This window comes from Chaetura pelagica, unplaced genomic scaffold (assembly GCF_000747805.2).
Source record: "Chaetura pelagica isolate M959 unplaced genomic scaffold, ChaPel_1.0 scaffold181, whole genome shotgun sequence".
NCBI lineage: Eukaryota > Metazoa > Chordata > Aves > Apodiformes > Apodidae > Chaetura > Chaetura pelagica.
The window spans coordinates 1,622,150-1,637,251 of NW_009951992.1; the positions used below are offsets into that span (position 1 = coordinate 1,622,150).

Sequence of the window (15,102 nt, forward strand, 5' to 3'; positions counted from 1 at the left end):
TTAGGGGGGGGCGCGGTGTGTTCGAGCGCCTGCCGCGCACAGGCCCCCCGCAGCCGGAACAGTCCGGCGCCCCCGGCCCGCAGCGGCGTTCAGCGCTTCTGAAGAAACTTCATTTTGCTTCCTAGGGAGAAGAAACAAGCACAGACCCTGTCAGGCACCGACCGCCGCTGGCGGACACACCCCAGCCCCACGCGCAGCCGAGACCAAAGCTGAGAAACAAATCTTACAAAGTGTTTGGTGGCCCCTGAAGGAGCAAGTGCAAACAAAAGCAATTATTTGTTCAGTAGGTAAATCTATTTTAAAAAACCTCAACACAAACAAAGGGTATCCCTTTACCAAGATTGCGAAGGATTTTGTTCATTCCAGTTGGTTCTATCTCTGGAATACTCTCCAAATACTCCAAGGCACGGACCTCAAAAAGGCCTAATTAACAAAAAACAAAACAAAAACAACAGCAAAAAACCCCACTCAGCTAGATGAGCTATTCCACCTTTTACACGTGGAGTCTTGCATCATTAACAAGGTTATGAAAACGAAATCATGCAAGTAATGTAAGCTGCAGGATCAAGCCCAGAAAGGAGAGAGTTGCAAAAATTCTTTGCTTCATAAGATTAATTTTGTTGAGTACTTAAAAGGGGGTGGAGCTATGACATCTGCCAAAACACCACCAGGACAAAAGGCTTCTTACAAGTGAAAATCACATAACATTATACTTTGAAGGTAAGTTTGTAAAAGAAGAAAGTAGCATTCATCCTCACCTTTGACCACATTCTTACTTAGCTCCCGATCCTGAATGAACCCTGCAAACATCTGTGTTTCCATGAAGAAGTGCAAGAAGTGACGCACGCTGCGTGACACGTGGGATTTACAGAACAGCTCCCGCTGAAACACCCTCTCCCCTTTCTCTGTGACATTCATGTGCAGGGAGTAGTGTCCAATGATCTCCACAAAGAACTGCACAAAAGCTTCAGAGACCAGGGAGTTCAGAGGCATGTCACCTGTGAAGGAGAACAGAGACGTTTCCCTCCACATACACTACTTTGGACACTCCTAAGAGGGGGGCACCCATTACTTTTTAGCCTGCCTGTCTCGGAATATGACATTTCAGATGTTTGATATCAAAGAAGCCACAGCTTAAATATTAAGATTTCTCTCGGGTTTCAACTTTCTGCAGCAGCTGAGAGAGGTTCCATTCTAAAGCTTTTCCAGTAGTTAAAGCATGTCACTTTCTAATGTCTATTTCCATTTACTCAATTTTACATCAACTACATGGAAGCTGTAGAGATTTGCTATTGTGAAAACAGTTCAATAGAAGTACCTTGTGTGCCACTCTGCTCATGTGACAAGATTTCACTTCGTTCTTCCAATATTTGTACAAGCGCAGCCTGAAGTTTATGAGGCAGGATCTCATCCTCATCTGATACCTAAAGAGAGAAATGGCCACAAAAGCATTTTTGTATTCTATCTATCTATCTACCTATCTATCATCAATACCACAAAAGCATTTTTGTATTCTTTCTATCTATCTATCTATCTATCTATCTATCTATCTATCTATCTATCTATCTATCTACCTATCTATCATCAATACAACCTTTTCATTGTTGAATATAAGAGAAATATGCCTAAAACATGCCTAAAACAGTTAGAGGGAAGTTACTCTGATGTGGAATATCTTGGTGGAGATGACAAATCAGTCTTGTAGCCATTGACATAAAAAACGGTTGCTCAGCACCCTCCACCTACAGACAATAGTCACACCATGGAGTGACCAACACAGATCAGTGTGTGCTATACCCACCACAGAGACTCAGGCTTTTTGTATCAGTGAAAAAAACACAAGAACAACAAAAGTCTGCTGAGAAAATATGACAAGTCTCAACATTATGATTAAAAAAACCTGATCCTTTATTGCCTCTTTCCAGTTGCAGGCTACAATGCAAAATAGAACAAAAAGTAAGGAAGGAAAAGATGATGCAAATATCCACCTGAACTAGCAATACTCCAGCATGTTTACAGCTACTTGTCTGGTGATGTAGAAGCACAGTAGGTGAAGTTCAGCAGAGAACCACAAGTAAACTGTAAGAATTTGTCTCCTAGACTATCACTCCTGGGAAAAAAAGAACCAACAAAACCAACAAACACTCCAGATAGATGAAAGAGAAGAAAGCCCTGTGAGAACATATACACAGAAAGACAGCCAGAAAGCAGCAGAGTCCCAGGGATTCGCTTCACATAATTAACTGACTAAATATCTGGTTTTGAATCCAGTGCAGATAAACAGCACCTTTGGCTTTGCAGAGCTGTCAAGCAACCTCCATCTTGCAGCAAAGATCTTGTTTTCTATTCATCAAATACCAATGCAGATACTTCTTCAGTCACTGGAGTCTACGTATGATTAATTAGCTATTGCTGATTTCATGCTTTCATCAATGCTTTTTCCTGGCACAAAGCCGTGAGCAACTGATACCGTTATTTCACTCACCTCTTGCAAGAACTTGTCAGCACAAAGATCAACAATCAGAACCTGGAGAAAAGATGTACAAAACACACTTACAATCAGGGACATTGCTGTACAGAAAAAAACTATTATTTTTTTTTTTTAAACATGTTCCCAGTATCAGGGGATGTCACACACAAAACTTAAGTTTTGCTTAACTGCAGCCTGTCTACAAGAACAATTAATATTATTTATCTTTGATAACAATGGAACACCCTGACATGTATCTGGCAAGTTCACCAACTGTCTCAGAAAAGTTCAAGAGTTTACATTAAGACAGAATCCACAGAGATTATTCCAGAGAGGACAGCCTTCTACCACTGACATCATCCCTCCAGTGAGCTTCACCCAATTCTCACCTCTTCTATGGGCAGGTCCTGGAGCTGTGGTAACGAGCAGGAGAGAATGCCAATTAAGAACGGGGTTGGGGAGCACACAATATCGATCATAGAAGATGGCAGGACTGGTATGTAGGTGTGTTGCCAAGTGAAGGGATAAAGTGTTGCAACTGCAGCGTGGCCACATTTAGACAAAGTGCTAGAAAGGTAAGAGAAGCAGAGTGGACCATCACTGTCTCATTCAGTACTCAGCTACAGACACAAGTTAGAGATGCTCAGGGAATGTGTAATTCACAGGCATTGTTTATGCATCAGCAGAAGCCACATGCATCCACTTCTGAAGTCAGTTACAGGGAGCTAGGAGTAGCATCAACCCAGACTGAAGTGGTAAAGGAAACATTCCCCTACCTCCTCTTGGGTAAAAAGCGTAGCACAAATTTAAGCATGAACATGTTGTGGAAAATCTGCAAAAAAAGCTTTTAAATGTAACTATTTATATGAGGTTAGACAAGCTTGCATATGAAACAGGTTCAATTTCAGAAGGAAAAATAGTATTCCTTAAAGAACTAGTCACTCAGATTCAGAGAATTAATCATAGAATGGTTTGGGTTGGAAGGGACCTGAAAGATCAGAAAGATCATTTTTTACCTTAAGTTGTCAGCAACAAAGATCACTCTCCTTTCCAGCAGGAGAGAAGCAAAGACCCGAATCATGTGAGAGACACTTAGACACTTAAACAGGCATTCAAAGTCAACGTGTTCAAGTCGAGAATCCAAGGGGCGGCGAAGCTCTATCACCTGAGAGGTAAGAGGAGAGGCTGGAGGAGTTGCAGCGCAGCCGGGCTGGGGCAGCCTGGCCAGGCACACCTGGAGCCCCGCAGCCCTTCCCTAAAAGCCAGTGCTGGTGTCTGTTACCTCATGTCCTGTGCCTGGCAGGAAGCTCCTGACAGTGATGGTGCGTCCAGGAGCAGGGAAAGGAGCCTCCATCACACTGCGCATGAACGGGTGCACCAGGGCTGGGGACATCTCTCGCCGCTTCTCCACTTCATCTAAGATCTGCAAGAAAATGGATCAGACATTGTCTTAATGCCTGCTGGTGAGCCAGAGGAGATACGAGCCTCTGTTAAGAGCATCTCATGCCACAGCTACACGGGAAGGCTCCAAGGAAATGTCCCTCTCCCTCCTTACTTGCAATCCCTGCAAAAGCTCCTCTTAACTGTCTGGACAGTCACATGGGAATAGATACCTTTGAGGATAACTCCCCATTCTCCAATCCAGTCTCCTGCTACTGCAGGAAATGTTTTGTATGTGGTAAAGAAATTCTCTCAACCAGTTACAAGGAGTAAGAGCAGCAAGACCCCATCCTCCTCCCCCAGAAACCTGGACAGAAGCATCCAGTTACTTTCTGGAGCTTGCAGGCTGTCAGAGACCCAAGGCCAACAGCAAGGAGCAGGCTCTCCCCACTTCACCTTGGAGAAGAGGTTGAAGCAGCCCAGGCGGCTGACGATGCAATATACCTCAGGAAGACGCTTCCCTTTCCCTTCTGGCTGAAAGGCAACAGGGAACAGGGTTACACTGGGAACAGGGATCCCATGAAGAACCTAGCACCTGCACTGTGGCTGATTCACAGAATTACTTCTGCTGTAGCTCCCTACACACTTCCAACTTCACAGACTCCTGGGAATGACCAGTTCCAGGAGCTGTCCTCCATGCCCACAACCCACTTCACTGTATTGCTGTCATCATCATGCTCCTCCTTCCCTCTTGCATTCAGAGGGGATAACCTCAGCAGCAGCACAGGCAATAACCCACATGGAACATGACTGCTGATGCACCTCCTGACTCAACTGAGCAATTTTCTATACATTCTGTACACACCCCCCCAGTACACAGATGCTTACCAGGAGCTTCCTGCAGTACCCAAACCAGCGGCTGCCATCCTCACCAGTCAACACAAAAGAAAATGTTTCACTAGGAAACCAAAGAACAGTCAGGGTTAAATTCACCATGCAGTTCAGAGAAGAGACCGACAAACTACAAGCTATTCTCTTTCTAGTCACGCTGAAGACCCCCTGCTGTGGTTAGCAAGCTACTTCGGGCTTTATTCAGCTATAAAACCTGCATCCCATGGACGCTCACTGACCTACTACAGCTCCCTCCCTTCTCAGCTGCTTCTCCCTTCTGCCAAGGAGCAACAGAAGCACTTGCCAGCCCCAAAAGCTGGCCTTGAACAAACGTTACAAACTTCCTTCTTAATAGAAAAGACTGTACTCAAGCACAAGCAGCACTTCTGAGTCCACCTCCAAGTTTAGACTTACGTGGGGAAGGACAACTGTTTCCCACATTCCCATATCACAAGAGCTAAGGAATTGAGCCTTTCCAATTTTTCCTTGCCCAGGCTGTAGTTTCTCTGGTCCAGGAAACAGGCACATATCTAAGGTTTGCTTGTTTCAGGCATGAGTATTAAATACAAGTTTTACCTTTTAAGGTCTGATGTGGGAAACCAGTCTTTGGGATCTGGAAAGCAGAATTTAGGAATGACCTTTAGCCTCTCCTCAGTATCCTTTGACTGTCTGAAGGGATGTTCAGGCTGGAGGGGTAACACATGCATTCAAAATCACTAGAAGTGTATGCGCAGCTGCAGCATTTAGAACAAAGGGAGACAGCATCTTCCTGACACTTCCAAATGCTGAACCATCAGATAGCTAATGCCTATGTACAAGAGAACATATTCTGACTAACAGATTCCCAGTTCCCTCTTGCCTTGATGTTCTTCAGCATGCAACCAAAAGAGGGTGACGAGCGGAGTACTTGGAAGCAAGGGTATTTTTAGAAGGGAGACAAATCTGTAATCGGAACACCTCCATGACTACTGGACAATGTTTGCTGTAAAATCCCACCATGACATATTGTCCCATATAAAGTACTTTAAAATACTTTCACTTCCACAGTTTTCTCTGCTTTTTGGGTGTTAGTACACGTGGCTTTGCCTTTTCTTTTTTTTTTTTTTTTCCCCCCCAGAACAGCATAAATAAGTGTAAAAGCTCTGGGGTTCTAGTTCCTGTGCACCACCAGTAAAATTGCTTCACTCGTTTCTAAATCATTTGCTGTAAAATCCCACCATGACATATTGTCCCATATAAAGTACTTTAAAATACTTTCACTTCCACAGTTTTCTCTGCTTTTTGGGTGTTAGTACACGTGGCTTTGCCTTTTCTTTTTTTTTTTTTTCCCCCCCAGAACAGCATAAATAAGTGTAAAAGCTCTGGGGTTCTAGTTCCTGTGCACCACCAGTAAAATTGCTTCACTCGTTTCTAAATCACAGGCTGCAGGATGACGTTGGGCACAGAACACTGCACTCCCTCTCCTCTCCTGCAGGCTGCCTAAGCAGTATATCACAATGCAATATGGCTGGATGACATTTTGAGGCAATCAGAATTAGAGCAGAAGCCTAACTAGTTCCAAAAAAAGACAGGAAATCTATCATTATGAAGAAAGATATTCAATAACTGCCCAATGCTCTACATTAGGGCTGTAACAGAGCAAGATGCTTCATATTCCAAGCCTGTCTCTTAACCACTAGCTATCCTAGCCAGCTGCACTAAGACAGAGTTTAGGAAGGGATACACACTGCAAGAGGAAACAAACAGCTGCTGAGCGGGTTTTGAGGGCAGGTTTCCATGCAGCTCCTACCTTGCTGGGGAACTGCTGTATGATCCGTGGTGTGAACGTCACCTCCGGCACGTTCCTGTGCAGCGACACCACCACAAACAGCTCGAACAGCCGCTGCTCCTCGAGCTCAATCAAATCCCTCTCCAAAGTCTGGTAGTGAGGGTTCCTCTTGGAGGCTGACTGCACCTGCAGCAGGCATCTATGTCGACCTGAAGAAAGGAACAAACCAAAACCCAGCCTGTGGCTGTTGCTGCCACACACCTAAAGGTCACAGAAGAGGACTCATCACCACCTTAAGAAGGGGGAAAAGTGATGGGTGCCTTTGTCTATCAACACTGCTGCACCCAGCAGGGCCTGGACCCCTGGGTCAGCCCCTCAAGCACAGAGCTGCTCCAGGCAGGGGAGCATTAGCCTTGCTGCAGTTCCACAGATCCCTCAAATCCTAGAATCTCCTGCTGTCCAGAGATTTCTTTCACACATCTGGGAGCGACACGCTGTGGCACAGAAGAGGGAAGCCCACCTCCAACAGTTCAGAAGCTGCCAGGGCTTAGGCAGCTGCTCTGTAAAGCAGCTTGGGTGTTTGGCAGAGGAAGAGCCAGTTTCCTGGCCAAGAAGCCTCTAGGCTGGGCTGTCCTGGCAGTCAGTACAGACTCACAAGCACAGGCACAGCACTCTGATATAAGAAATTCCTGTGGGCCAGGAACTGTGACACACTCTGAACACTTTGGAAACAGCTCTTCAATCAGGCAGTGACTCAATCACTCTATCTCTGCAGAGACTTTTCACTCTCCATTACACTCCTTAATACAGAGAAGTGGAACTATTTTTTCCAAGTTAAGGCCTTCTGAGTGTTTCCCTCCAAATAACTGAAACATCAAAAAAAATTCTGTTGGTCCTTTTTGCTAGATGTTTGATTTGAGACAGGACAGAGTCACTGACCAGGGCCACTGGCCAACTATTAGGATTTCACATTCAAACCATACCAGCATGGAAACCAAGACCCCTTTTGGTCCTTCCCACACCAGATAAAACCAAGTTGGGATTTCAAGTTTGTAGTTTGGACCTAAGATCAGACTCAGGACTGTGAAACCAGAAAAGAAACCAAGTGATTTCTCCCCAGAGGAAAGGGTGTTTCACAACATTATTCATGTAAAACAGAACTAAGGGAAGGAAGTAGGGGGAAAATAACCCCAAGTGTTAGCAGCAAAGATGATCCAGGGACGATTTCCTGCAAGACATATTTTGGTTAAGTGTGACTACCAACATAAAAATGAATCTACTTCTAGCAACTGGCAGACTCATGGCATTAGACCTGAAGGGCTCAGAAGTGGCAGAAATAGAAGTGGATTTGTCACAGCAAGAGCTCCCAGCCTTGGTCATGGTGCCTCTAAGATGTCCCTTTCTCTGCCTCGCAGAAGCCACAACTAGTCAGTGTGCTCATCCCATCAGAGCCTCGGCCAAGCGCAGTGCGGCAGGGACGGGACCAGTCCTGTGATTCACTCACTTTTTGGCTTATTTTCCGTATCACTTTCATTCCCACTGGTTTCACCTGAAACACACATAGTGTTCATTTATTAGCCATGCAGAAGATGGACAACACCCAAAGTTGGGAAAGAGAGAAAACTTTAGACTCATCAGACCATCAGCAGTCAGGGCTGCCCAGTCATCCTGCTCAAAGCATCAGCAAAGAACAGCCAGCACCAGCAAACAAGCTACAAGAGTACATTTCAAAAAGTGGAGTTGATATCAAGTCCCTGTTTCTAATAAACCACCTGTAGGTCAGCTGAACACAGACAAAGAACAGAGATCTGGCAGTTATTTGATGCTGCAACAAAAGTTAACTGAGTTGCTGAACAGAAAGTACTATAAATACCATGGCTATAAAATCAGAATATCACAAGATATTATAAGCAATAACTTCAGGGGCACAAAAGTCATGAGAGGAGTAGTCAGAGGTAGTTATGCCAAGCAGTTCAGTGCAGAATGTCGGGGTTTGTTCTGATTTTTGAAAAAGCACCTTTAACCAGTAGCGCAGCTCTTCATGGTCAGATGACGGCAGAATTTCCCATTTTTGACAGTGCTAAACTTGAGTTAGGTAAGTTCCCAGTGCTAGGAGTAGTGAAAGCTCAACAGTTCCAACCCCCTGACAGGGGCTTGAGCACTGTCGTGTCAGCCCAGAAGGAGTTGCAGGAGGTGGAGGGACCTATCCTGCTCCCAGTGCCCCAGGATGCACAGGGCTGTGCCACTCAGGTGTGCAGCAAGAAGGGTGCTGGAGACCTCCATACCTTTCCATGGAGATGCTTCTCTCACAGCAGGGCTGAGCAACTTCACCCTCTTTTTTCCACGCTTAGAATCAAAGATCTCCTGTATTTTTAATACCAGCTGGAATCCAAAGCAGAAGCAGGTGTTAGTGTGGGGGTCCAGAAAAGGGTCCAGGTGCCAGCAGGGCTGCAGCCTCATCCAGCATCAACACTTAGGAAAGGGCTCAAAACTCAAGTCCTAATGCTGTCTGTTATGCCTCTCGCCCACTCCCAGCTGCCAGGTACAATTCTGCAGGTGGCCCCTTGATTCCATATGTCAAAGACAGTTATCACTTCATCCTGAAGAGGGATTTATGCTCAATGCAGTAAGCAGGTCAAGTTCATTCTTGTCTCCAGTTAAGAATTCATTAAATGCTCCCACTGAATGTAGGAGGGCAGGGCCCAGCCCTTTGTCACCACAAATACTGCATAAAAAGGAAGACATTGAGCAAGAGAACCTGTTTTTCTGCTCAAGCCTTTATCCCCAGCTCAGCAAAGTAGGCTTAGGCTCTTTTCCTTCTCAGGTCTATTTCTCCCCATTTTCTGGGTTAGCCAGTGCTCCAAGGAAGATGAGGCTGCAAGGGAGAAAAGAGCCTGCAGCAGAAAACAGTGCTGCTTCTGCAAAATCTGTCCTCTTTCCCCTCTACCATCCAGCCCTACCTTGAGGACTTCCATTCTGACCTGATTTTTGTGCAGTTGAGTCATCAGTGAAAGATATTGGGTGTGTTTAAGACAGCTATGTGATTCTTAAGCAATAATAAGTTTTTTCATTTTAGATTCCAATTCTTTTCTCAATCTCTCCGGCACTCTTGGCTCAAATCATTGTGAGCAAAAAGAGTAAAGTCTGCTTCCTGCATGTAAATTGTTACCAGATTTTTTGAATACTTTTGCTTTTGGAGAATGTTTTGTTTTTTCCTCTCCAAATAAAAGGCACTCTCCATCACAGCATTTTTATAATCTTCCCATCTCCTTCCCAATTTTCCAGGTCTACAGTTTGTTTAAAAAGGTCACTTGTCTACACCAGCATTCACCTGCTAGACACAGCACTCCTTGACTGCTTACAAAGCACTTAGAAGGTGCTAAACAGAGCAGCAAGCATTTGAAATGCCATGCAAGAAGTAATGTTTAATGCTTAAACCTCACCCAGGGCAAGTTCTTTCTCCTGCTAGCAGCCTCTACTGCTCGGAACAGCTTCCACTCTGTCACTGTGACAGGCAGGGTAGTGTCCTTCACCACTTTCCCTTGGAAACTTGTCTGGGAGGGCTTTAGCTCAAGAGTCTTGCGACTAAGGAAGGGAGGTTTCGGGGGAGGCTAGAAAACAGAACCAGAAGAAATGGTTAAGCATGGGATTAAGCTTTGGTCCAAGCTCAGAGTCAAAGGAGTTGCATTACAAATAACAAAATTCCTGCAGCCTCCTGTTCTACCAAGCTCTCCATCCCACCCCAACCCCACATACTGAAGTATCTCATCAACACTCCCTTGTTCCTACTCTTCTGCTCATTAGCAGACTAATCAAGTGCCACTGCCATTGCTGTTCATTATCATTTACATTAATAACAATCAATAAAAAATAAGGAAGACCAATGATGTGATAGTGGGGAATGTGGGGTCAGGGTGGAGCACAAGACAGGGCCCTTGTGACTCTCTGTAAACCTGTGACATTTCAATCCCTTCACCTTACCTTGGGAGCCCTACTGGTGTTCCGGGAGGGTGGTAGCTTCCAGACAGATGGGACCTTCCACAGGGGCAAGGGCAGTGCTCTAATATCTTCATAGGGGTTCTCTTTTCCAGGACCTAGAAAAAGCATTGGATGGGGGATTTATGAAAGGACAAAGTCCTGCAATCTTGCAATGGATGTAAGCAGGGAGTGTGTGCGATTGTCTGCCAAGCTTTAACAGGGTCTGAGAGAGACCTGTTTTAAGATGGATTAGGTTCCCACCACTCAAATATCCTTCTAACCCAGTATTGTCAACTTGGCAAACTGTACACAGACTCAGCAAAACAAAACACTTCTACCACTACAGAGAAAGGAGCTCTATTGCAAACCAGGTAATTTTGTCAGTGTTCACACTGATCTCTGTGCAGCACTTGAGTAAAGCATCTGAAGAGCTAACAAAGAAATCAGTTTAGCACAGGCCAACTCTAGGGACCTTCCATGACATCTGAAACCAGGCTGTTCACATGCAGACAGTCACTAACATCAACAGAAAACCTCAGATGGCAGAGATCTTAAAAGTCTGAGAGCTGGAAAGGGCCTCAAAGCATTCTCATTTTCATTCCTCCCTCCCCAGCACATTTACTACCCTAATATAAACTGAGTGCACCCCCTAGAAACACAGGCACATACAGATAATGTCCTCGTAGATGTTGTCTTCTGACTGTGTGTAGACGAGTCTGGATCCTGTAGTGCCATTTGTCTCTTCTCGCAGCCTGTGGGAGTTGCTGGTTGCCATCCGGTTGCGGAAGCCCTGGATGTCCTCAAACTCAAAAGATTTCCTAGAGGAAAACCAGTGTAACTTCTTCTAAAGGCAGCTGTATGTACCAGTGAATTGCTGTCTCCAGTCCACACAGAGCATGGTCTTCCCTGGGTCCATCAAGTGCATGGATGCTCCACTCTGTACTCCCTGATTTCTAAGTCTTGAGGTTGAATCCCAGCCAGCAGCTCAGCCCCACACAGCTGCTCAGCCCCCCAGTGGGATGGGGAAGAGAATCAGCAGGGTAAAAGTGAGAAAATGCAGGGGTCGAGGTAAAGACAGTTAAACAGGCAAAGCAAAAGCTGCACATACAAGCAAAACCAAACCAGGGATTTCTTCACTACTGCCCATCAGCAGGCAGGTGCTCAGCCATCTCCAGGAGAGCTGGGCTCTGTCATGGCTAACAGTGACTTGGGAAGACAAATGCTCCAAATGTCCCCCCTTCCTCCTTCTTTCCCCAATTGTTATTGCCAAACACAACATCATATAGCCTGGGATATTCCTTTGGTCAGATGGGTTCAGCTGTGTCCCCTCTTGGCTCCTTCTGCTGCTCAGCCTGCTTGCTGGTGGGTAGTGTGAGAAGCAGAAAAGGCCTTGACACTGTGTCAAGGCTGCTCAGCAGCAACAAAAACATCACTGTGTTATCAACACCATTTTCATCACAAACACAAAACAGCACCATACAAGCCAGTGTGAAGAAAATTAACTCTGTCCTAGCTAAAACCAGCACACCAAGCAAGTCCTACTCACTCTGGGAGATTTTTTAATTAAAAATTAAGTTGAAGGCTCTGTGGCCAAGCACACTCCAAGCAGGTATGGTGAGTCCCATCCTGTCACAGAGGCAAGAACCCAAACCACATTTTACAGACTAAGCTCTTGCAGCAGTGCTCAGAACTAGGGCACTCATTTCTACTGGACCTCTCCTACCACCCATGCTAAGGGTGTTACCATATTTGTGAGTTTGCATTTTTCATGCAGTTGGCCTCCATCTTAAAATTACAGCACAGAGGTCATAAAGGAGCTGGCAGTGATTTTGTCCATCATCATAATATTTGTTGCTGCACACTTTGCCACAGTGAAAGGAGGTTTCAGGAGTCCTAGCCACATCTCCACCTATAAAGTTTACACCATCCTCTAGCACAGCTGCCCAAAGCTACTCAGCTGTAAGAACTAGCAGTAAGCTTACTCAGAGGTTTCTTGCAGGGACCTATGTACAGGAAAGAGGGGAAGAACAACCAAAACTACTGCAACAGGGGCATCCCTAGCTGACAGCTGCCAACTACAAGACAATCTTCCAGTCATAGGAAAGCTGAAACACTTAGCAGCCAATCAGCTCCAACAGGAAGCTATTCTGTCATACACAAATTGGAGCTGAGGACAAGCTCAGAGCAAGATGCAGGCAGCACTCTACCTGGGGCCAGCTTATTGTCACTCAACTCTGTTTTAACGTGCGGGACTGACATTTTTTGCAGCATTTAGCCTTCTGTGCAAGATTATCAGCAGCAAAAGCAGCACATATGCAATGCCAGAAAGGGGATACTTTCATCCAGAAATATCCTCTTCCCATCAACAGAGGCAACACCAGTACTAGCAGCTCCACAAGGATGTCATGGCAAGCAGGCTGTTTAAACCCATCTAGAAACTGATTCAAGGAAACAGGCTTCAGACATGAGAGATGAATCGATGTACCTCTGAGTTCTCCCTCGGATCCTCCTGCTGGCCATTCTCTTCTCAGGATTGTTGTAGGATGACACCATGTCTCCTCCATGCTGTTTTTGCAGGGGAGCTTCCCTGGTAGCATTGGCATCACTACAGCTACTAGCACCCTTTTCTGCAAGATAGCGGAAGGTCCTACGGGGCTTGGGTGGTGGGACAGCAGCTGGCTCTTCCTCTTGCCCCTCAGCCTCAGAGTAAATGTTTTTCAAGTTCCTCTCTGTCCTGCAGAGAGAGTCCACTCCTTTGATTTTAAGTTCTCTTTCTGTGGAACTGCAGTTCCCTCGCTTCCTCTGAAGGTTCAAGGGAATTGATGGGGCTTTGCCAGGCAGAAGGGGATCTACTCTTCTCCGTGGAGCTTGTGAGGTATAGAAGTTCCCCGGGGGCAGTGCTGTCCCTGGGTCCTGGAAGCCTGCCTGCCACTCTACTTTCTCCTTGGCTTGGGAGGCTGGGCTGCATGCACAGAGCTTGGGGTCACCACGGCCACCAGTGCGCAAGCAGCTCTGTGAATCTTCCCTGAAGTCCAAACCCAAACTCTTTGGATCTTTGGACCCAGTCTTTCTGCCCTTCTCTGTATGCTCTGGCTTCACTTTGGGTAGAGCATCACAGCTGGGATCATAGTTTACTCCAAAGTCCTTCAGCTGCTGTTTCTCTTTGCTGGAGCACCCTTGTGTCCTCCCTTCCCACTGAGAGATCTTCTGTTTGATGTTGCGGCAGTGGCTCCGGGAGAGGGTCTGCACAGCAGAGCGGGAGAAGCTGCTGTCTGCGGACCCTGCTGGGTGCATGGCAAGTGCCAACGTGCTTACAAACAACCCATCTCCAGCTGTGTCCAGGTCCACCCGTGTCCCGCACACAGCAAGCTGGCATGAGATTCCACAACACCCAGTGGTGTCCAAAAGCCCTCAGGTGTCAGCTCTGCAAGGACTGCCTGCCAGCACGACCTGCAGATAAAAAGAAGACAAGACCCATCAGCTGCACTCCAGCCACACACACCTTAGGAACTCCCAGCTACTCTCTGGCGATTGCAGGAGAACATTCCTCCCCACATGACCTGTTCAAGACTGGTGTCCAGGACATGCTCCCCACAAAGCCCATTTCTGTAGCACACATCTGAGCAGGCTAACAAAGGAAGCAGAGGTCTCACTGGCTTAAAGAACAAACAAAACAGCACAACAGGAACAAAACAAAGCCAGGGATCCCAAGGGTCCAAACTCAAGGAAATTATCTAATGACACAGGAACACAGCATCCCAGCCTGTCTGCAGCAGAGCTCTCAGCCAGCCCCTCTGCTGCTTGTGCCCAGGCAGGGCAGCAGGGGAAGCTGCCAGAGTGCAGGTGCAGCTGCAGGGGGCACAGCAGCCCCCCTCAGGCCAGAGCAAAGGGCAGGCAGGGCAGAGCACGCAGAAGAGGGCAGCTGAGCCCCGCGCAGAGGGGCAGAGAGGGAGCAGGACGAGGCCGAGGATGATGCAAAACAGACAAAGCAGCAACCCACAGCTCCCTGGGCCAAGCCTCTGCACACTCAAGAGTGCTCTGGGCAGCGAGGGCCTCTGCCTGCTCCTATTAATAGGCATTGTTTCCAAAACATCCTGAGCCAGAGCAAAGCCATCCTTCCTCAACTCCTGTCTGCACAGCCCTGATTAGCAGACAGGAAAGCAACTTTCCCCTTTCTCGTGCCATTGCAACGACTCCGCAGCAGCCATGCTCCGGGCCACTCCTGATGCACAAGTTAGCAAAGCAGCAAAGGCTCTGATGGGGAAGCCAGGCCAGGAAAGGGGAGAAACAGCCTCCCATCAGACACTACAGCTTCAGGCCAGGCACCTTTATTCCCTGCCAGGTCTTCAAACTTGGGATCAATGGATGCAGAACTTGCACGTGGACAGGCCCCCAAAGGACCTTGCAGTGTGGAGCAAAGGGCTTACTCACGGGACTAAGCACTTCAAGGCCAGCTTGTGTATTCGTGGAACAAACCACTGCAGTTGTGACTTTGGCCACAGCTCTGTATCAGGAAGCAGAGGCTGGCTGGCTGAGGAAGCTGCAGCCAACGCACTTTTTGTTGCACCCTTATCAATGTGAGTTGTAAGATGTGGGGCTATGGTGGCCAGCAGAC

The 15,102-nt window shown here is 46.8% G+C and overlaps 1 protein-coding gene across 1 annotated transcript; it reads right to left on the reverse strand.

Moving 5' to 3' along the window:
- Positions 1-89: 89 nt before the first annotated feature.
- Positions 90-13,781, reverse strand: DENND2C (DENN/MADD domain containing 2C). The gene is made up of 18 exons (XM_010001962.1): positions 12,973-13,781; positions 11,157-11,305; positions 10,491-10,603; positions 9,953-10,120; positions 8,795-8,891; positions 8,014-8,058; positions 6,531-6,718; positions 5,318-5,427; positions 4,739-4,808; positions 4,307-4,384; positions 3,753-3,893; positions 3,487-3,635; positions 2,860-3,037; positions 2,486-2,527; positions 1,319-1,424; positions 759-998; positions 337-423; positions 90-121 (listed from the first exon to the last, which is right to left on the reverse strand). The coding sequence occupies exons 1-18, from the start codon at positions 13,779-13,781 to the stop codon at positions 90-92; spliced, it is 2,802 nt and encodes a 933-aa protein (XP_010000264.1).
- Positions 13,782-15,102: the final 1,321 nt, after the last annotated feature.